Raw genomic sequence first — 21619 nt, forward strand, 5'->3', positions numbered from 1 at the left:
CTCCCACCAGATTTCAAGGGGTCTCTGGCCATGATGCTGTTAAATTCTAAGTTCTTACACATAGGAAGGGGTTAAGTTCAATGATATCCCAGGTTCTGTCCAGCTCCCCACGTGTTTAGGGCTCTATCATTCTATAAATCTAAAAATATACATTAAGTTCCAAAGGAGAAATGAGGGTATTAAATGTTTTATCCAGGGAAACAGAATTTACTGGACTCCCTCCCGCCACCATCCTCACCCCCCCTGCACATACGTATAAATATCCCACCACTACCACCTAATTCTTTCTACTAAAAGGCAGTGTGGAATGTTTTGTAGCCCTTCTGGAAAAAAGGAGGGGGAGAGAAGGAGTGGGATGACATTCCATTCCATCCTGACTCACTTAAAGATATCATTTGATTCTCAGTCACAAAGAATTCTCTTAACAGGGTAGAAAGAGCCCTGGTCACGAGGAGCTTGTTTGGAGTTGCAGTGGTTCCCTTTGCATTCTGTAAGCCAAAAGGGATGCATTCCAGGGCTGTGTTTCTTTCATTCTTTTTCCCTCCAGGCTGATTTTATAGTAACAACAAATAGCCACTTAAATCTATCTCCAAATGACCAACATTCAGAAAATGTACCACATAAAATATAGACATTTTACAAGGGACCATCTATTAGCTGATAATGGCAGAGCTGCCATGGAATGCATAAGAAAACAAATGTGACCCTCACCAAACGTCAGATCCATTTATCCAAATCAGCCCTCTGCAGTGGATCCCAGATAAACCTACAATGATATGATTCAAAGCATTATGAAAGGTTGGGGGGAGGGTTACAATAAACTAAATATGTAGGTTGAGGATATATAAAAATCACGTGAAATGCAGCCTCGTTAGATACGAGTAGTAGGCAGGAAAAAAAAGAAGGCTGGCAGAAGAGATTTTAAAATGTGATCATATGGGAAAGAGAATATTAGACCAACAAAAAAGTTTCCGTGGGAGAAAACAGTAAGTTTCTCTATGTATATTAAAAACATGTAGACATGGGAGAGTCGATGGTTGCCAGGTTTAGGGGGGAGGAATTAATCCGGGTTAAAAGAGACTCGCATAGCCTCCCAGCCCTGGCAAAAGTGTCAGTGAGGGGAACTTAATCTCTGGGGCTCCTGACTGCTCTCAGCCTCCATTCTGCTTTTCACTCACCTTAGGCAGGGCTTTGATGATTTCTCCACTTTCCCCGTATTAAAATCTAGTCTGAGGAAAGGGCCTGGGGAATTTTATTTACTCTAAGGAATATGACTACATGCTTTAACACTCCCCAGCCCTGTGCTGTTTGAAGCTTAAGAGCGGACAAACTTTTAAGCCCCTAAAATCTATAATTGCAGAATTTCAGCAAACTATGTGTAAGGAAGGGTTATATTCCATGGAATAGAGGTTCCGCCCAGTCCATCTAAATTATATCATATTCGTGGCCACTGATAAAACTCTCCCTCTTCTCTAAGCAAGCCACTTTTTCAATGAAGCCTTCCTGCAAGTAGCTAAAACCCACCTAGGAAAGTGATAAGTGATATCCATGTATTATTTAATTGTAAAAGAGTTCAAATTGTGAATGACAGGATAAGGACAGGAAGATGGGGGTGTGGAAGGCAGGCAGGAGGGAGGATTGAAATGGGGATTTAAGATGGAGGGTAGGGGAAGGGGCAAGAGATAGAGGGCTGTCTGAGGTGAAATATGTGGTAGTTTTATTTTCTACTAAAAATGAAAATTAGGGATATTATAGATATTATTTAAGAGAAAAGTAAAGTCAACAGTTTTCAGGAAAGCCAAAGATACCCATTAAAACTTTGAAAATCTTAACCATAAAAATGACACAGGAGAACTCATGGATGTATTTTATTTCAGAGTTCAAAGACCCTGACTGAAGCTTTTCATAGAGTCTATTAACACAGCATAGCAACTCAGGAACACACGAAAGTGCTTCATTCTTTATGAGGGTACAACCACAAATGCATGGAATAATTTAAGTGGAATGTTCACAAGTTCCAAATTCATTGCCCACACTGAGAAACAGTGTTTCTTGAAAGGGAATAGTATATGAACTATTAAGGTCCACTTTGGGTTTGAAAGAAAAGAAAAAACAAGCACTATTAGTAGCCTTTATTAGGAGCACTGTACAAAGTTAAATGTATTCCTGAGTCTTGTGAGCTATTTTTAATTTTTTTAAGAAGTTGAACAGAAATCATTTGTTTAGCTGCAAAAAGGTCATACAGGCCAACTAGAATGTCATGCTTTACGTCTGCTAGAATTAAATCAAATCAGTACAATAACACTAGTTATATCGTCCTAATCAGGATCTGATTGGCAGTTAAATGAAACTTTATTAAATAAAAATTGTGGAAGGTAATTCATATAATAATTACAGTTTGGGAGAGGAAAATCTCTCAAAACTTGGCATCCATGAATAAAAAAATGACATAGGAGAACTCTGATGGCAAAAAACGTGGGAACTGTAATTTCTGATTCTTGAGGATTGAGGTTCTCCTCAAATATACTGAGCACTGTTGTTTGCTGAGGGCTATGCTGGCTGCTTTCATGCCTGTTTTGCTTTTTAATTCTCACAGTGATGCAGGTATTCTTATACGTACCGTATATATGAGAACCGGAGGCTCAGAGAAATCAGAGGATCTGCTCAAGACCACAGAGTTAGTGGAAGGCTCTGGTTTCAAATTCAGGCCTTCTGACATTCTGTGATCATACTACAGGCCTCCTAGGTTAGTTTAGAAAAAGTTCTCATTTCTAGCTACCACTGCTCTCCTCTTTTTATTCTGACCTGACATTGGGTCTCTTCCCTTTGGCCAGTTTGCCAAATTGGGATATCTTTGCCCCTCACTGGTTCATACATTCACTAACTGAAAGAACATCTAGCGCCAGGGAACCAAAGAGGCACCAGAAATAAAAATCAAAAAAGACAGTCTCTTACGATGTGCATAGTCTCTTACGATGTGTCAACGTAGGCTCATCAGTTATAATCAGTGTACCACTCTGGTGAGGGATGTTGCTGGTGGGGAGGCTGGGGGAGAGGGCAGGGGTTGGGGGGTAGCAGAGGGTACATGGGAACTCTCTGTACCTTCCTCTCAGTTTTGCTATGAGCGTAAAACTGCTCTTAAAAAAACTGTCTCTAAAAACAAAAAGATAGTCTCTGCCTTAAGAAGTTTACTGCTGCGTCAAGGTGGAGGATTAATAACAGCTGAACGCAATAGATGCTTTGATTCAGCAACATAGGAGGGGCCGCTTTAAACAGACAAACGAGAGGAGAAGAGCTCCCAAAACTTGTGCTCATTTTAAAAGACTAGTAGCAGCCAGTGAGATGAAGAAGCTTCATCATTTTAGTGAAAAGCAATGAGCTTGTGGGAAGACACAGCAGATTAAAAGACCAGGCCAAATTATAAGATGGTTCTAAGGCAAAAGTGGGAGATGCAATTACATGTGTTAAATAGTTTAAACTTTATCTTCAAAGCTGTGGAGACTCCCTGAAAGACCTAGGCAGGGAAGTGGAATGACCAAATTTGTCTGATGGAACCAAGATGTCCGTTTTTAAAAATTAACATTATATTTAGGCATCTTTGAAGTCACAAGCCCTCCATGAACAGCCCAAAAATGCTCCAGGTCCAACTCTCCAATATTCTGAACAAGTATATTAAAAATAACTTGACACCAAATTTAAAAAGGTGAAGCTCTTAGTAAGTTCTGGATTCAATTCAACAAATGTCTGTTTAGCACCTCTGTTTAGAAGGCCGTGAACTACAGCATTTAATTTCACAGTATTTTAATACAGTAAACTGTGAAAATAAGTAGATATTCAATTGCATACCAGAAACTTGACTTCAGAAAAACCAAATCATTCAAAACCAAAAATAATTATTTATTTTACTAAAGGTATTGCCACAGTACTTTATTTTTTTTTAAACAGTTCATATGTGGGGTTTTTTTCCACATCTTTATTGGGGTATAAATGCTTTACAATGTTGTGTTAGTTTCTGCTGTACAACAAACTGAATCAGCCATATGTATACATATATCCCCATATCCCCTCCCTCTTGAGCCTCCCTCCCACCCTCCCTATCCCACCCCTCTAGGTGGTCACAAAGCACCAAGCTGATCTCCCTGTGCTATGCAGCAGCTTCCCACTAGCCATCCATTTTACATTTGGTTGTGTATATATGTCGATGCTACTCTCTCACTTCATCCCAGCTTCGCCTCACCACCCACCCCCGTGCCCTCAAGTCTGTTCGCAACGTCTGCATCCTTATTCCTGCCCTGCCACTAGGTTCATCAGTACCGCTTTTTAAAATTCCATATATATGCGTTAGCATATGGTATTTGTCTTTCTCTTTCTGACTAACTTCACTCTGTATGACAAACTCTAGGTCCATCCACCTCACTACAAATAACTCAATTTCATTCCTTTTTATAACTGAGTAATATTCCATTGTATATATGTGCCACATCTTCTTTATCCAGTCATCTGTTGATGGACATTTAGGTTGCTTCCATGTCCTGGCTATTGTAAATAGAGCTGCAATGAACATTTTGGTACATGACTCTTTTTGAATTATGGTTTTCTCAGGGTATATGCCCAGTAGTGGGATCGCTGGGTCGTATGGTAGTTCTATTTTTAGTTTTTTAAGGAACCTCCATACTGCTCTCCATAGTGGTTGTATCAATTTACATTCCCACCAACAGTGCAGGAGGGTTCCCTTTTCTCCACACCCTCTCCAGCATTTATTGTTTGTAGATTTTTTGATGATGGCCATTCTGACTAGAGTGAGATGATACCTCACTGTGGTTTTGATTTGCATTTCTCTAATGATTAGTGATGCTGCACATCTTTTCATGTATTTGTTGACCATCTGCATGTCTTCTTTGGAGAAATGTCTATTTAGGTCTTGTAACCATCTGGTGTTGAATTTTGTCAAAAGCCTTTTCTGTATCTATTGAGATGATCATATGGTTTTTATTCTTTAATTTGTTAATATGGTGTATCACATTGATTGATTTGCATATATTGAAGAATCCTTGCATCCCTGGGATAAATCCCACTTGATCATGGTGTATGATCCTTTTAATGTATTGTTGGATTCTGTTTGCTAGTATTTTGTTGAGGATATTTGCGACTATATTCATCAGTGATATTGGTCTATGGAGGCTAAACAGTGCGCTGCTAAATAACCAAGAGATCACTGAAGAAATCAAAGAGGAAATCAAAAAATACCTAGAAACAAATGACAATGAAAACACGATGATCCAAAACCTATGGGATGTAGCAAAAGCAGTTCTAAGAGGGAAGTTCATAGCAATTCAAGCTCACCTCAAGAAACATGAAAAATCTCAGACAATCTAACCTTACACCTAAAGCAAGAACACAGAAAACCCAAAGTTAGTAGAAGGAAAGAAATCATAAAGATCAGAGCAGAAAGAAATGAAATAGAAACAAAGAAAACAACAGCAAAGATCCATAAAACTAAAAGCTGGTTCTTTGAGAAGAAAAACAAAATTGATAAACCTTTAGCCAGACTCAAAGAAAAAAAGGGAGAGGACTCAAATCAATAAAATTAGAAATGAAAAAGGAGAGATTACAACTGACACTGCAGAAATACAAAAGATCATTAGAGACTACTACAAGCAACTATATGCCAATAAAGTGGACAACCTGGACGAAATGGACTAATTCTTGGAAAAGTACAACCTTCCAAGATTGACCCAGGAAGAATTAGAAAATCAAAAGTAATGAAATTGAAACTGTAATTAAAATCTTCCAACAAATAGAAGTCCAGGACCAGATGGCTCCACCGGTGAATTCTATCACACGTTTAGAGAAGAGTTAACACCTATCCTTCTCAAACCCCTCCAAAAAATTGCGGAGGGAGGAACACCGCCAAACTCATTCTACGAGGCCACCATCACCCTGGTACCAAAACCAGACAAAGATATCACAAGAAAATTATAGACCAATATCCTGATGAACATAGATGCCACAGTACTTTAAAAGGTAAATTTGTCTCACACTGTTAGTTTTATTTATGACAACTTAGGGTAACCAACATTTTAGGAATGCCTTCACTAGGACTATACTGACATATGCTTCCCTAACATGTGTAGCATTTTTCAAAAAGCAATTTAAAAGTTGTCATCAGTTTCTCTCCAAGCTACTTTTTTTTCTTCTATGATTTATTTTTTCCTCCGTATAAAATTACACTCAGTTTGATATTTCCTCCTTTGATGTGAACTATCTTTTTTTCCTCACCTGCCTAATTTTATTTGTCCTTTAAGACTCATCTCAACTGGAAAAAAAAAAAAAAAAAAAGACTCACCTCAGCTGGCACTGTCTGCAGGAAAGCCTTCCCTGACTTGCCCAGATTGAGGTAGTCGCCCCTTCTCTGGGCTCCCACCACCCTGTGTGTATGTGTATAGTGGCACTTCACACACACTACTTAATTCATTGCTTTGCTTGTTTGTTTTCCTACTTAGACCAAGAGCCACCTCTTCTTTCATCTCTGTATCTGCAGGACAAGGGCACACAGTCAGTGGCCATTAACGCTGATGAAGAGAGGAAGCAGGAGGAATAAAATGAATTGTATTTCTATTTTCCCTATTATTTCTCTTTTCCTTCATCCTCATTTCATGTCTTCCTATTATTTCTCCCCAACTACTAATACATCATCATAATCCTTCTCTTCTCAGTATCAATACACATCATGATTTTTAGTCTCTCCCGCGAGGTCTGAACTATTGCAAAAATGCTGGTCCCGTGTGTGGGTAGCACAGGTTGAGGAGTTTGTTGCTCCTTAGCTTTGCAAAGGAGGGGTTTGTTGTAACAGACTCTGCATTAGTCTCGATCTTATCTTTTCTTCTGTGTTTTAGCTGGGGACTTTTAACATGCTTTAGTTTTGCCTCGCTTTTGGTCTTAGCAGCTGGGTAAACAGACTTTCTGAAACACCCTGGATAAAATGGCAAGTTCAAGGGGAAAGTCTTCCACCTTTAAATTAAAAAAAAAAAAAAACTTGCTCACGGCCACAGTTGGGGAATAGTAACACCTGAGAGCACTTGAGAGGGATTGTGTTTGTGCTGGCTATGGAAAACTCCGCTGATGACAAAAACATGCAGCTGCCTTTCCAAGTGAGGCCGACAACTCTCAGGGAGCAGCATCAAACTGAATTTAGCAAGAGTGACAGAAAAGCGAGGTAAATGACTGACATTCCTGGTAGGCACTTTCTAAAGAGTCTATGAATTGCAGAGGAGAATGCAAAGAGAATCACCTGATTCTAAAACACTTAAATGAACGCTTGCCATGGGCAGGAAAGTTACTTTGGGAAATTACTCAGGAAATTAATCAAAACTTAGGAAAAATACTTTGGAAGGAAGATTTTGAAACACAAGACGGAGCCTTTATTTGTATTTAGGAGAGCAAACTTTGTAAAAATCCATAAATGCTTCTGTTTTCACTTTTGGATATCGAATTGGATGAAAGGGGTGCGACGTTTTGTTTTGTTTTGTTTTTAAGGAACACCATGAGCCCATCATCACTAGAGATTTTTTAAAAGTTGTCTGAAGTGCAAATTCACTCTCACAAACCCCTCTACATTTTAATGTATTTTAAAGATTTTCCAAAATAGAAATATAGGCTGAGGAAAGTGTCTATGAGCATTAAAGGGAAGTTTTATGATGTAATGTTTAATAGCAGACAACAGGGAAAAACATGGTATATTCACATGGTAATGTAGCTACTGTTACCAAAAATATGCTTTCCTATAGAAATGACAGGAAAACCACACACACAGAAAACTGTAGCATGTGCACTGTAATATGCTCACGAAAAGACAAAAAGACAATAAGTTATTAGCAGGCACAGACTGTAGCTGCAATACTTTTGTAAAACAAAATTTACAAAAAGTTTATATGAAAAATACGGACAGCTAACTTCTTAGGCATATCAAAACACATGTTTTTATGGAAGAGGTCTTAAAGAAAAGTCTTCTAGAACGTCTACAAGGTTTACTCTAATGAAAGTCCAGGCAGGCAGGGAGTTTAGTTTTGTTTTGTGTTTGAAGCCACCTTCCTTGTGCCCAAAACAGTCACTGGCACATAGTAGGTAGTCAATAAATACGTGTTAAATAGATGAGTAAGAGAAGGAACAAATGAGAAGCATGTTCCATTGAAACTCTTGAGTCCCTAGGTCTCTTCAGGTGTGGAAGGAAGTTTTTGCTGGTTCTAAGTTGCTGGAAAACTTCGAGCTCTACCAGGTAGAGTATTCCCTTCAAGATGTCTCTTCAGGGTGGGGGGGAATGGGTGAAGGTGCTCAAAAGGCACAAACTTGCAGTTATACAATAAATAGGTCCTGAGGATGTTATGTGCAGCATGGTGACTATAGTTAATACTACTGTATTGTATATTTGACAGTTGCTAAGAGAGTAGATCTGAAAAGTTCTCATCACAGGGGAAGAAAAAGATTTGTAACTGTGAGGTGACAGATGTTAACTTACTAGGGTAATCATTTCAGAATATATACATATATCAAATCATTATTTGTGTGCCTTAAACTAATGCAACATTATATGTCAATTATATCTCAATAAAACTGGAAGAAAAAAAAAAGACCTATCATCAGGTTACACAGAAAACAGAAGTTGTTGACAAGCTAACTCATTTTATGGCCAAAAACTTTCCTTTGTTTCACAAGTTTCAGAAACTCCTTTATCATAAACTCTATTATAACTTTTACAGCATGATTTTCCTGCCAACTCCCCCTACTCTCTCCCTCTGGACCCACCTCCCTATATTATTCCTTTATATTGAGAAAAGGTGGAAAGGAAAGGTCATGTCAGATTGTGGAAGGCCATGATGTCAGAATAAAATGACCAGATCTAATCATGTAATTAATATAGAGCCATTAATATTCTGAATATTGGAAAAACATAAAATCATATCATGAAAATGAGACATTTTACAACATTCACAGAGACTTCTGAAAGCCCAACACTTAACAGTACTAATGAATCCAGGGATATTTATTCAGAAAAACAAATGATAAGGTTATTGATGGGACTGAATCAATATCCTAATCTTCCCTGGTCATCATTGTTTGATCCACCACGGAGGAGAAGAGACCTGAGCTGGAAGAGACTGTAGAACTGCATCCCACAAGACACCACCAAAACACGTCCACACACCAGCCCAAGAGAGCAGGGACCCTGGCCTCTGGGCACCCAAGAGCCTCTCTGTGGTCTGTGTTTTAACAGCAGGATGATGATGAAGGCAAGTCCCTTATCAAGTTTCCTCTCTTAAGACTACCCTCCAGTCTCTTCTTTACAAGTTTGATTCCTTAAGTCTGAATAAAGATATAAGAACCTATGGGTTCCAAAATGCTGAAGCTCCCACTTCTGGGTCTATAAGAGGAGAAAGAAGAAGGTGTTAGGTTATTTAACTCACCCCAAAAAGAGAAATTTGAAATTAAACTGTTACAGATGCTGCTAGAAGTCTGTCCACAATAGAATTCTATAACAGAATTTAGCAAGGAATACAGGTTTTAGGACACAGGAAACCAATAATTTAACTCTGTGGTTCTTAAAGTTAGAAGAGTGCTGGCAACTCAGTAACAAGATGACACGTATCTGCCTAGGTTTTGTATTTTTCTTCGGTCCACTCTTCTCACAGCATGGATGTGATTTATTTAGACTCTCCAAGAGCTTTTGATAAGGTTCTCACAAGTGCCTGTTATTGAAACTTGGTAACCGTGGTGTGAAAGGAAAAAGGCATATCAATGAATTAAATGAATCAAAAACTGCTTGAGAGGCAAAGAGGCAAAAAGCAGAGATAAAGGGCCAATTCTCATGGGGTGAAATGTTAATGACTGAGGGCTCTCCGGCTTTGCAGTAGAATCTGAGTTTTATTTAACTAATGACCAAGAAAGGGGAGACCAATTCTCATTCCCCTCTTCTCTGCATATCAGTCCCACACACAGAGGCCCCATTGGTTGAAGGAGGAGATACAGGCAGCATAGAGAAGAAGTGCTTAAAATCCAGGAAAAAGCAAATAGGTAATGAATGCAGACTCATGTAGAGGTCCCCAAAGGAGAAGGGAAGAGGAATAAACATAATATTAGCAGAAGTTTTTTTCTAAGAACTTTCGCTTGTTTGTTAGTTTTTTAATACAATTTTCAAAGGTTACACTCCATTTCGTTATTACAAAATATTGGCCATATTCCCCGTGTTGTACACTACATCCTTGTAGCCTATCTTACACCCTATAGTTTGTACCTCCCACTCTCCTACCCCTGTATTGTCCCTCCCCCACCTCCCCACTGGTACTCAGTTTGTTCTCGATATCTATGAGTCTAAGAACTTTGATATATCTATGCTACATGGAAACACAAGGGCATTTTCAAAAGACAAGATATTGTATTTGAACAAAAGTCCTTAATTTATTGGTTTGATGAGAGCAAATGTTCCATACTGAAGAACGGTTCACATGGGCATTGAGATCCACAAAAACCACTATCTATTCCTATAGATCGAGAAGTTAGATGTAAACAAAAGTGAAACTGATAGGAAAGAATAAGAATTATTAACTTTTCCTGAGGCAAACTTGAAAAATTGATACAGGTTTTAACAAAAGTATAACCTGACATGAATGGAATAATTTGAAAATCAAATACTCTAATTGGTCAGCATTAATCCTTTATGACTCAATCTGCCATTTTCAAAACATCAACATGACAAACTACACAGAGAGGCTCAGAAAAGCCAACAAGCTCTTGACTGAACCTCCCTTATCTCAGTTTCCTTATCTGTAAAATGGAAATAATAGAACTTCCCTCACGGGATGATTATAAGGGTTAAATGAGATCATGTATGTAGAGCGATTCATACAGTAAATGTAAAAAATGATGTTGAATTATTACTGTTAGTATTTATGATAGACTAAACCCAAACACTTACATGCCACAGAGAAGCAACTAATGCAAGCTATTGTGACGTTCTTATTTGTATCATTGTTATGATGCAATACTTAGAAAGACATGTGAAATACTTTCAAACGCTTTCAAACAAAGAAAAACATAGCTTTAAAATATATTTCCACTAACGAATTTTGTAAAATGAAAGATAATTATAAGTTAATCTAAATAAGCCAAAAAGAGCACCATAAAATGCCAGATAAATGCTAATAACATATTAATTCTTAAAGGTACAAACAGTAGAGCCAAGCTTACCGTGTCGATAGTATTTTAATAAGCTCTTTTCTATTCTGTACCCGAAGGTGGTTAGTTCTATACTTGGAATCATCAATCAGTTCAGGCAAATTCAAGATCTAAAAGGGAAAAAGAATTTTAAAGTGGAATTCACAAAATTTTTGTGTACCTGCCTGTGGGTACTAGTGTTCAGGACATACCACTCCATCCTCAAGACCATTCCTTGCTGGTCTTTATACTTCTTAACACAAGGATATACGGAGGGAAGGATCATGCAGTTAGGATGGGTCATGCTGGTGACTGGTTTTCTCATTTATAAGAAGTTTTTACTACATTTAAGCATGCGCCTACATACAGGAAAACCGAAAAGCAGTTATCAGACCCCCCGTAATATCTTGTACCCATTTATGAGAATATAGGAAAAGAGTTATCAGATTCCCACAGTAAGTCTTATCTAGAGGAAACAGAGATAGAGGTACAAATTGGGTAAAACTGACCTAATTCTAAGAACCAATAACATGAGTGCAAGTCTGCACTTACATCAAGCTCATAATCAACATATATCTTGTAGGTACATTCACTTATTTGTTCCACATGTAAATAAAATAGTATTATCTGTCCCAGTAGTCCTATCCAGGATGTTGTACAAGGTGCTGAAATAAAGGGGAAGCATACACACTTGCCCCAAATGCTTACCGTTAAAACAATGTCAGATTAAAAGATACTCCTCCTATAGAAGTGTCCCTATTTTTCTTTACTATGACTCCCTGAAGGAATAACAAATAGAAGTGCTTTTATATACTTCCTCTTTTGCTCCTCCTCAGTAAAGAGAAAATCTATCCTGGAAGTCCCAGTGGACATCTTGCAATTTTAACAAGACCATAATGAAAGTACCAAGTGGATTTGGAATGGAAAAGAAGTTTTAAAAAGAATGTGTGGAGGCAGTGTTTGGCACTTGCGTTGGAAAGTCAGAAGGAGCATTTATGGGCTAGGGGCAGGCCATGTGGCCTACAGAAAGCTTCACGACCTCTATTAATGTATTTGCCTTAAATATAAACACTTAATGGTTTCATTTGTTTCCCACAGTTTAAATAAAGTCAATCCATTAATCATCTTACAAAGGAGAGAGAAGTGAAGAAGATTCCCTGAAGTAAAGAGAGCATCTCAATGGTGTAATTTCTCTTTCACATGTTTCACTTATTCATTTCCTTTAGGAATAATAAAGACAGCATTACTCTCTCAGATTTTAAAAAGTGACACCATATACAGTGCCCTTTCTAGAAACCTCCCTGTCACCACACCTGATCCAAGAATTGGCCTCAAGGCTTATCCAGGAATCAAAACACACCCTCCCCCACCAAGAGTGAACAAGTCATTTCAAGAAAAAGCAAGTGCCTTCACTAGATCACATGTTAAATTTATAAATGTGGCCTCACCCAGAATACAGTGTAAGCTACATAAAAAACTACTCAGTGTTTGCACTCAATGGTAACTGGGGTGCACTCATGTCTCCTTCTCTGAATATGACTTATTGGACCTCTTTTCTCTTTGAAAGTTGGTGTTAAATAGTGGGTAAAGTAATTATCCTTCTGTCTTCAACTATGCCAGCATTCAAAATGTTTCTAGAGAGACTGCTTCAAGAGCTGTGGTCATAACCATGCTTTAGGTGCTTGAAAGAGAATGCTGCCTGGGACAAAATGAAACAATGTAAGTGAAAGTGCTTGACATATTAAGCATTAAATAAATGTGAAATATTCCAAGTAGGTACTGTTTCTCCCCAAAGAGATACGAAAGCATGTGTTTGTTCAAAAAAGAAGGATGGGAAAGAAGGGAGAATGTAGGGGAGGTTATCTACTTAACTTTCATTTCTTAAGGATATTTCTATTGGATATAGAATTCTGCAGTTACGGTTCTTTCCTTTCGGCCCTTTAAACGTGTTGTGCCTCTTCTCTCTGGGTTCTGCCGTTTCTGGCAGGAAAGCTGCAGTCAATTGAGTCAGTGCTCCCCCAAATGTATCAACAACACGTCGTTCTCTCTGGGTGCTTTCAAATGCTTTTTCTTGGTCTTTACTTTTCAGCAGTAATATTTTGATGTACTTGGGCATGGATTTATTTGGATTTATCTTATTTGGGGTTTGCTGAAATTATTAAATCTGTATGTTTTTAATCTTTCACCAAATTTGGGAAGTTTTCAGCCATCGTTTCTTCAATGGCTTCAATTTTTTTCAGTCTGTTCTCTTCTCTCCTTCTGGGACTACAGTGACATAAATATTAGATTTTTTTGTTATTGTCCCACAGGTCCCTGAGTACCTGTTCTTTCTTTCATTTTTGGGAGGGGACTATCTTTTTTTCCTTTCTGATGTTCGGACTGAATAATTTCTATTTATCCATCTTCAAGTTCCTTGACTGTTTCCTCTGTCACCTCCATTGTGCTACTGAGCTCATTCAGTGAGGTGTTTGTTCCTGTATTTGGTGGTTGTATTTTTCAGTTCTAAAATGTTCATTTGGTTCTTCTTCAAATCTTCTATTTCTTTTCTGGACATTTCTACTTTTCTATTTATTTTAAGTGTCTGCGATGCTTGTTGGAGTATCTTTATAATGGCTGTTTTAAAGTTTTCATGAGTTAATTCCCACATCTGTATCATCTTGGCATTGGCATTTACTGATTGCCTTTTCTCATGCAGGTTCTGGTTCTTCATATGCTGAGTAATTTGGGATTGTATCCTGGACATTTTGAATATTATGTTATGAGCCTCTGAGACTTGTTTAAATGCTACAGAAAATTTCTGTTGTTATTGTTTTTAGCAAGCAGTTCACCTGGTTAAGTTCAGTCTGCAAGTCCCAACTCACCTTCTATGTCCTTTGGTTCTACTGTCAGTTCAGTTTTCAAAGCCTTTGCAATTGCTTTTTGAACCTGTGCCCTACTTAATGGTCATGCTGCAACCTGGGAAGTTGTCTATTTGTTAATAGTTCTCAACATCGTCGGTGTCCTGATTAGGACCAGATCAATGCATGTGCAGCTCAGGGGTGAGCGCAGGAGTTCACAAACAACTTCACAGATCCCTTTCTGAAGCTTTTCCCTCTCTGCAACTAGAGCTCCCCTCTAGTTACCCTACTCCCCAGCATACTTCCAGGGCAGAGCCCAGTCAGTGGGAGGGCAGAGGAAAAAGCATCAAGGACTCAGCCCTGTCTTTTGGGATCACAGCTCAGATACAAGAAAGGTCCCCTTCCTCGGAGTCTGGCTGCTGCTCACCCACCGCTGCCGCTACAGGACTGCTTGGAGGCTGGGGGGTGAGAAAACGAGAGGACAAAAAGGGAGGATGTCCACACTCTCTCTGACATTAGACTCCACTTTTATGCTCCCCGCACCAGGAATGAAGGGCATCTCCTGGAACTCAGCTCTGTTCCCTGGGGCCCACTCCCAGGTTTCAGGCTGTGTTCATGTAAAGGAATAATCAGAGGGAAAAAATGGTAAACTTACTGCCAGTTTAGAGGTATTTCAAATTCTGGTATTCCTTCCCAATTTTCCTGCTATTACTTACTTCTCACAGTCCTCATACAGATGTTCCATGCATTCTGTACAGGTTTTATCACTGTGTTCCGTGGGTGGGACAGGGAGAAATGTGCTTACTCCATTTTACCCAGAAACAGGATCTCCACACTTAATTGCTAGAAAGACCATTTATTAAGTTCATGCTGTGAGCCAGGGACTGAACTAAGTGTTTTACTTATCTAATCTAACTTTTAAAAAACCCCAAAAGTTATATATTAGTATAGTTATGTACTATAACCTTCCTTTCATCGTGAGGGCACTGATGCTTAGCAAAGACTGAGTGCCTTTTGCCAGAGATCACCTGACTGGTTCCAAGACTCACAGAATGCCCTAGAATTCAAATGTCCTCAGACCACCTGCTCTAAAGTCAACTATAGGGCCTGTTAAAATTGAAGTTTCCCATGCCTTACCTCACATACTAAGTCAAAATCTTTGGGACAGGGGCTCAAGGAGGTTTCCTATGCATGCTAAAGTTGAGAACCAATGTATATTGCCTCCAATAAAAGAAACTTTCAGTCTATATGACTTTTAAAAGGATGTCAGTGTATTTCAAATAGGAATGCCCATTAGTGTTGGCATCAATCAGCTTAGAATAGCTTACATGTGCTCATGTTCCCTACCCTTCCGTATCATGTTAAGGGACATAAAATAGGGTTTGTTATAAGCCAAGGTTCACTTTATGTGCAAGAAGATTTTCTGAAGCCCAAGCCTTGAACCCAAAGCTCTTACTGCCACTCTGATCCCTGACAGTAAGAGTATTCTAATAGGGCCCCTCCCAACGAAGGTATTAGTCAACCAGTGTATCAAACTCTCTTTTGGAAACAGACTGGGCGTAAGTAAATTCTACTCATTCGTCACAAACAATACTGCCACATTTCTCCCCAGGAGGTAGAGCAGCCCTGTCTTTCATGATGGACTTTACGTGGCAAAAGAATAATTTTGATACGCTCATTGTCTAACTTGGGGTCCTCCACTTCTACAAGGCCAGCCTGAACTATAATACCCTCCGTAATAGATAGAGCTGAATAAAAAGTACCTAGAAAAAGCTCGCTTACTATATATGGGAAGGGGGAGAACCTTGCATCAAATAAGGAAACAGATGATTTTTTTTCCTTAGAAAAGGTTTTTAGGACAAGTTTACATGTAAGGGTATAATTATAAAGGTGAAAAACTCAAATCAGATTGCAACGTTTGCTGAAGATGCCTAGTAAACGATGTAGATAACAGTAAAATCCTATACACACAAAACTTTTCTTCTGAGGATCTCAAAGAGTTTTATAGACATTGCCTTAATGGCTCATAACAGGGATTATCATTCCTAACTCACATATGGGAAAAACAAGGTCAAGTATGCCATTCTCCAAGGCCCTCTGCTAGTCTCCTTTTTAAAAAATGTGTCATAACACACCATAACAATAAGTCATATTTTAGTACTAAAACTGATGGCAAATATTCTGCTTTGAAATAAAAATCTTTTTCAAAAAAAGTTCTTATGGATATTTATGAGGAAGTTCAAAAGTTTTAAATTGATCAGCAGTAATGAATCAAAAATAAAAAGAATTCAGTGCAGCTATTTTCAACAGTGAAGAATATGTCAACCAGTAATTTCTACCCCCTCCCCACCCTGATTCTGGAGAGAGAAAACTCCAAAACATATGGCCCAGGAAGAAAATCTGTCCTTGTTTATAGCAATGAACTGGCTTTTACATCTCTGCAGCTAGAGTACGCAAATGACTTCACAGGCAACAGCTTCCGTATGTTTTATATTTTTAACATTGACCATTCATAATAAAGGTTCTTTGATCCCAGATCAAATGTTTGAATCAATTTTCTCTACACTTACTCAGAGTCACCATTATAAAAGCTCCCCTCCTTCCCACCTCAGATGTTCCAGCCCTTCCTGCAATTGGAACTATCTCCATTTGTCACCTTCTCTGCGGTACTTCCCACCCCTTTGCTGTGGTTTTTAGCTGTGCTCGTTAACCTCTCATACGAAAGAGGCACAGCAATAAATAATTTTTGTACATAATAAGTTAACTGCAGTAAATAAGGTTCCTCTAAGGAATTCACAGGCATCTTTATTAAAACTGAAAGCTCATGGTACAAGGAAAAAGAAACCTTTCCCAACCAGTAAAAAATCCTCAACAGGTAAGGCCTTTCTCTACATGTAAGAAAAATAAACTTTATATATATATATATATATATATATATATATATATATATATATATATACACATTTAAACTAGATTATTTGCCTGGGATTAGAACTCTAAAAAGTGAACTGAAAACTAAAGCCTTAAATAAAAACAAAAGACCAGAGTCTGGATAAATAATAAAAACATCAAATTGAAAAAAATGTCCAAGCAATGCTAAAAATTGAGAGTATCTTCAATATAAAATTACTTTAAATAATTCCAAGGCCTTTATTTAAGGCCTTGTTTAGGGACAACATTTTTGTTTTTTTTGTTTTTGACTGTGTTGGGTCTTCATTGTTGCACGCGGGCTTTCCCTAGTTGCAGCGAGCGGGGGCTACTCTTTGTTGCGGTGCCTGGGCTTCTCATTGTGGTGGTTTCTCTTGTTGCAGAGCACGGGCTCTAGGCCCGTGGGCTTCAGTAGTTGTGGCACGTGGGCTCAGTAGCTGTGGCTCGCAGGCTCTAGAGTGCAGGCTCAGTAGTTGTGGCACATGGGCTTAGTTGCTCCGCGGCATGTGGGATCTTCCCGTTTCAGGGATCCGACCTGTGTCTCCTGCATTGGCAGGTGGATTCTTAACCACTGCATCAGGGAAGTCCCCAGGAACAGTATTTTTAACATGACAATTGCTAAAAACTTAAAACATGAATTTTGCAGAAAGGTACTCATTAAACAAAGACTAATTTGAAGAAAAAAATTAATTTTCTAGTGGTAAGTAAATAAATTTGGTAGTAGAATAACTATATTTGGGCCTAATTATATCTTGTGGGGTTTGAAAAAGAAGAAGAAAAAGAAAGAAGAGAAAAAAATCTTTTTCCTTCCATATCTTGGCTATTATACGTAATGCTGCAGTGAGCATAGGAGTGCATATATCTTTTCAAGTTAAGTGTTTTCATTTTCTTCAGATATATACCTTTAAGTGGAATTGCTGAATTGTACGGTAGTTCTATTTTTAACTTTTTGAGGAATCTCTATATTGTTTTCCACAGGGGCTACATCAATTTACAATCCCACCCACAGTGCACAAGGGTCCCCTTTTCTCCACATCCTCACCAACATTTGTTGTTTCTTGTCTTTTTCATAATAGCCATTCTGGACAGGTGTGAGGTGAGATCTCACTGTGGTTTTTTTTTTTTTTTAAACTTACTACTATTGGTTTATTATAAAGGATACAACTCAGGAATAGCCAAATGGAAGAGATGCACAGGGCAAGGTATGAGGTGGGAGGGTGCAGAGCTTCCATGCTCCACTACCCTCCCATCACCTTGCTGTCTTCACCAGAAGCTCTCTGAATCTTACAGTTCAAAGGTTTTCATAGAGCTCAATCTCCAGTCCCCTCTCCCCTTACTGGAGGTTGGTAAGTGGGGCTAAAATTTCTAACCCTCTAATCACTTGGTCTTCCTGGTGACCAACCCATCCTGGGGCTATCTAGAGACCCCACCCTAAGTCACCTCAGTAGCATAAACTCAGGTGTGATTGAAACGAGCTTGTTGTGAATAACAAAAAACACTTCCATCATTCAGGAAATTTCGAGGGTTTTAGGAACTCTGTGTAAGAAATCGGGGACAAAGCCTAAATATATTTTTGTATTTTACCACTTTCTTTTGTATTTTACCATTCTTTCTTTAGAAAGAAAAACCCACTTCTATCCTACCACCCAAATATGGTCTGTATTAGCATTATGGAATACTTCCAGGCTTTTTTGTGAATTTTGAGTATTATATTTATATTAGCATGGCAAACATTTTATGCTAATATTTATATTGAAAAAACTTATCACTATTGCTTTATGAATGTCACTCAGATCTCATCTTAATGTTATTTCTTCAGAGAGACTTTCCCCTGACAACCCAGCCACTATTTTAACACAGTAGCCTATTTTAATTCTCTGCATGGCACTTACCATGGATCGTTTTGGAGTTTTGTTTATTTATTTATTATCACTCTCCCACTGAGCATCTTTCATGTACCTGTTAGCCATCTATATATCTTCTTTGGAAAGCTGTCTATTCAGAACTTCTGCCTATTTTTTAATTGGATTGTGTGGGTTTTTGCTATTGAGTTGTATGAATTCTTTACCTATTTTGGGTATTAACCTATAATCAGATATATGATTTACAAATATTTTCTGCCATTCAGTAGGTTGCCTTTTCATTTTGTCAATGATTTCCCTTGCTGTGCAGAATCTTTTTACTTTGATGTAGTCCCACTTGTTTATTTTTGCTTTTGCCAATAAATCTTCATGAAGACTGATGTCAAGAAGCTTACCACCTATGTTTTCGTCTAAGGGTTTTATGGTTTCAGGTCTTATATTGAAGACTTTATTTTATTTTGAGTTAATTTTTGTATAAGATGTAAGACAGTGGTCCAGTTTAATTCATTTGCATATGACTGTCCATTTACCACCACTATTTATGGAAGAGATTGTCCTTTCCCCATTGTATACTCTTGGCTCCTTTGTCATAAATTAACTGACCACATATGAGTGAATTTAGTTTAGGCTCTCTATTCTGTCCCATTGATCTGTGTATCTGTTTTTATGCTATGCCATACTGTTTTGATTACTATAGCTTTGTAATATAGTTTGAAATCCAGGAGCATGATGCCTTCTCCTTGTTCTTCCTTGTTCTTCTTTCTCAAGATTACTTTGGCTATTTAGGGTCTTTTGTGGTTCCATATAAATTTTATAATTGTTCTATTTCTGTAAAACATGCCACTGGAATTTTGATAGGGATTGCACGGAATCTATAGATGGCTTTTGATAGTACTGACATTTTAACAGTATTAATTCTTCCAATCCATGAGGACAGAATATCTTTTCATAATATCTTTTCCTTTATTTGTGTCTTCTTTAATTTCTTTCATCAATGTCTTACAATTTTCAGTCTATGGGTCTCTCACTTCCATGGCTAAATTTATCCCTAGGTATTTTATTCTTTTTGGTGCAACTGTAAGGTTGTTTTCTTAATTTCCATTTCTTACAGTTTGTTATTAGTGTACAGAAACATAACAGATTTTTGTATATTGATTTTTATATCATGCAACTTTGCTGAATTCATTTACTGTTCCAATAGATTTTTGGTGGAATCTTTAGGATTTTCTAACTATAAAGTCATGTAATCTGCAAGTAGAAGTAATTTTACTTCTTCCTTCCCAATTCTGATAAATTTTCTTTCTTTTCCTTGCCTGATTGCTCTAGCTAGGACTTCCAATTCTATGTTGAATAACTTTGGTGAGAGTGGGCATCCTTGTCTTGTTCCTGATCTTAGAGGAAAAGCTTTCAACCTTTCACCACGGAACATGATGTTAGCTGTAGGCCTGTCATATATGGCCTTTATTATGCTGAAATATGTTCCTTCTATACTTAATCTAAGAGTTTTTTATTATGAATGTTGAATTTTGTCAAATACTTTTTCTATGCCTATTGAGATGATCATGATTCCTTTCTTTCATTCTAATAGTATGATATATCACATTGATTGAGTTGTGTGTGTTGAAACATCCTTGCCTCCCAGAAATAAACCCCACTTGATGATGGTGTAAGATCCTTTTAATGTATTGTTGAATTAAGTTTGCTCATATTTTGTTGAGAATTTTTACCTCTGTGTTCATTAGGGACATTGGCCTGTAGTTTTCTTTTCTTGTGGTGTCCTTGCTGGGTTTGGTATCATAGTAATGCTGACCTTGTAATATAAATCTGGAAGTGTTCCCTCCTCTTCTATTTTTGGAAGAGTTTGAGAACAACTGGCACTAATTCTTCTTTGAATGTTTGGCAGAATTTACCAATCTGATCCTATACTTTTGTTTGTTAGGAGGTTTCTGATTACTAATTCAATCTCCTTACTAGTAATCAGTCTCTTCAGATTTTCTATTTCTTCATAATTCAGTCTTGGAAGGTTGTACATTTCTAGGAATTCATTCATTTCTTCTAGGTAGTCCAATTTGTTGGCATATAATTGTCCATAATAGTCTCTTGCAATCCTATGTATTTCCGTGGTATCAATTATGACACCTCCTCTTTCATTTCTGATTTATTTTTTGAACCTAGCTAAAGGTTTGTCAATTTTGTTTACCTTTCAAAGAACCAGCTCTCAGTTTCACTGATCTTTTCTATTGTCTTCTTAGTCTCTATTTCATTTATTTCCCCTCTGATCTTTGTTATTTCCTTCTTTCTGCTAACTTTGGGCTTTGTTTGTTCTTCTTTCTCTAGTTCCTTGAGGTGTAAATATAGGTTGTTTATATGAGATTTTTCTTGTTTCTTGAGGTAGCCATCTATCGCTATGAACTTCCCTCTTACAACTGCTTTTACTGCAACCCATAAGTTTTGGTATGTTGTATTTCCATTTTCCTTTGTCTCAAAGTATTTTTTTAATTTCTTTTAATTTCTGCGTTGATCCAGTCATTTTTATAGTTGCATGTTGTTTAATCTCCACACATTTGTGATTTTCCAGTTTTTTCTTGTAATTCGTTTCTAGTTTCATACCATTGTGGTCAGAAAGGATGCTTGATATGATTTCAATATTCTTAAATTTATTAAGACTTGTTTTGTGGCCTGACATATGATTTATCCTGGAGTATGCTCCATGGGCACTTGAGAAAGAATGTGTATTCTGTTGCTTTTGGATGGACTGTTTTTATATATCTGTTTAGTCCATCT

The 21619-nt window shown here is 37.7% G+C and overlaps 1 protein-coding gene across 2 annotated transcripts in view; it reads right to left on the minus strand.

Annotated features, from left to right (window-relative positions):
* SUGCT (succinyl-CoA:glutarate-CoA transferase) overlaps positions 1–21619 on the minus strand; it is a 688910-nt gene that overhangs the window by 429042 nt on the left and 238249 nt on the right. For both annotated transcript variants that reach the window (XM_029233791.1, XM_029233792.1), the window contains exon 11: positions 11242–11339. In XM_029233791.1, the coding sequence (XP_029089624.1) occupies positions 11242–11339 (98 nt within the window). The remainder of the gene's footprint in view (positions 1–11241; positions 11340–21619) is intronic.

The sequence above is a fragment of the Monodon monoceros genome, unplaced genomic scaffold, assembly GCF_005190385.1.
Source record: "Monodon monoceros isolate NGI ecotype Baffin Bay Population unplaced genomic scaffold, NGI_Narwhal_1 Super_Scaffold_2, whole genome shotgun sequence".
Classification (NCBI taxonomy): domain Eukaryota; kingdom Metazoa; phylum Chordata; class Mammalia; order Artiodactyla; family Monodontidae; genus Monodon; species Monodon monoceros.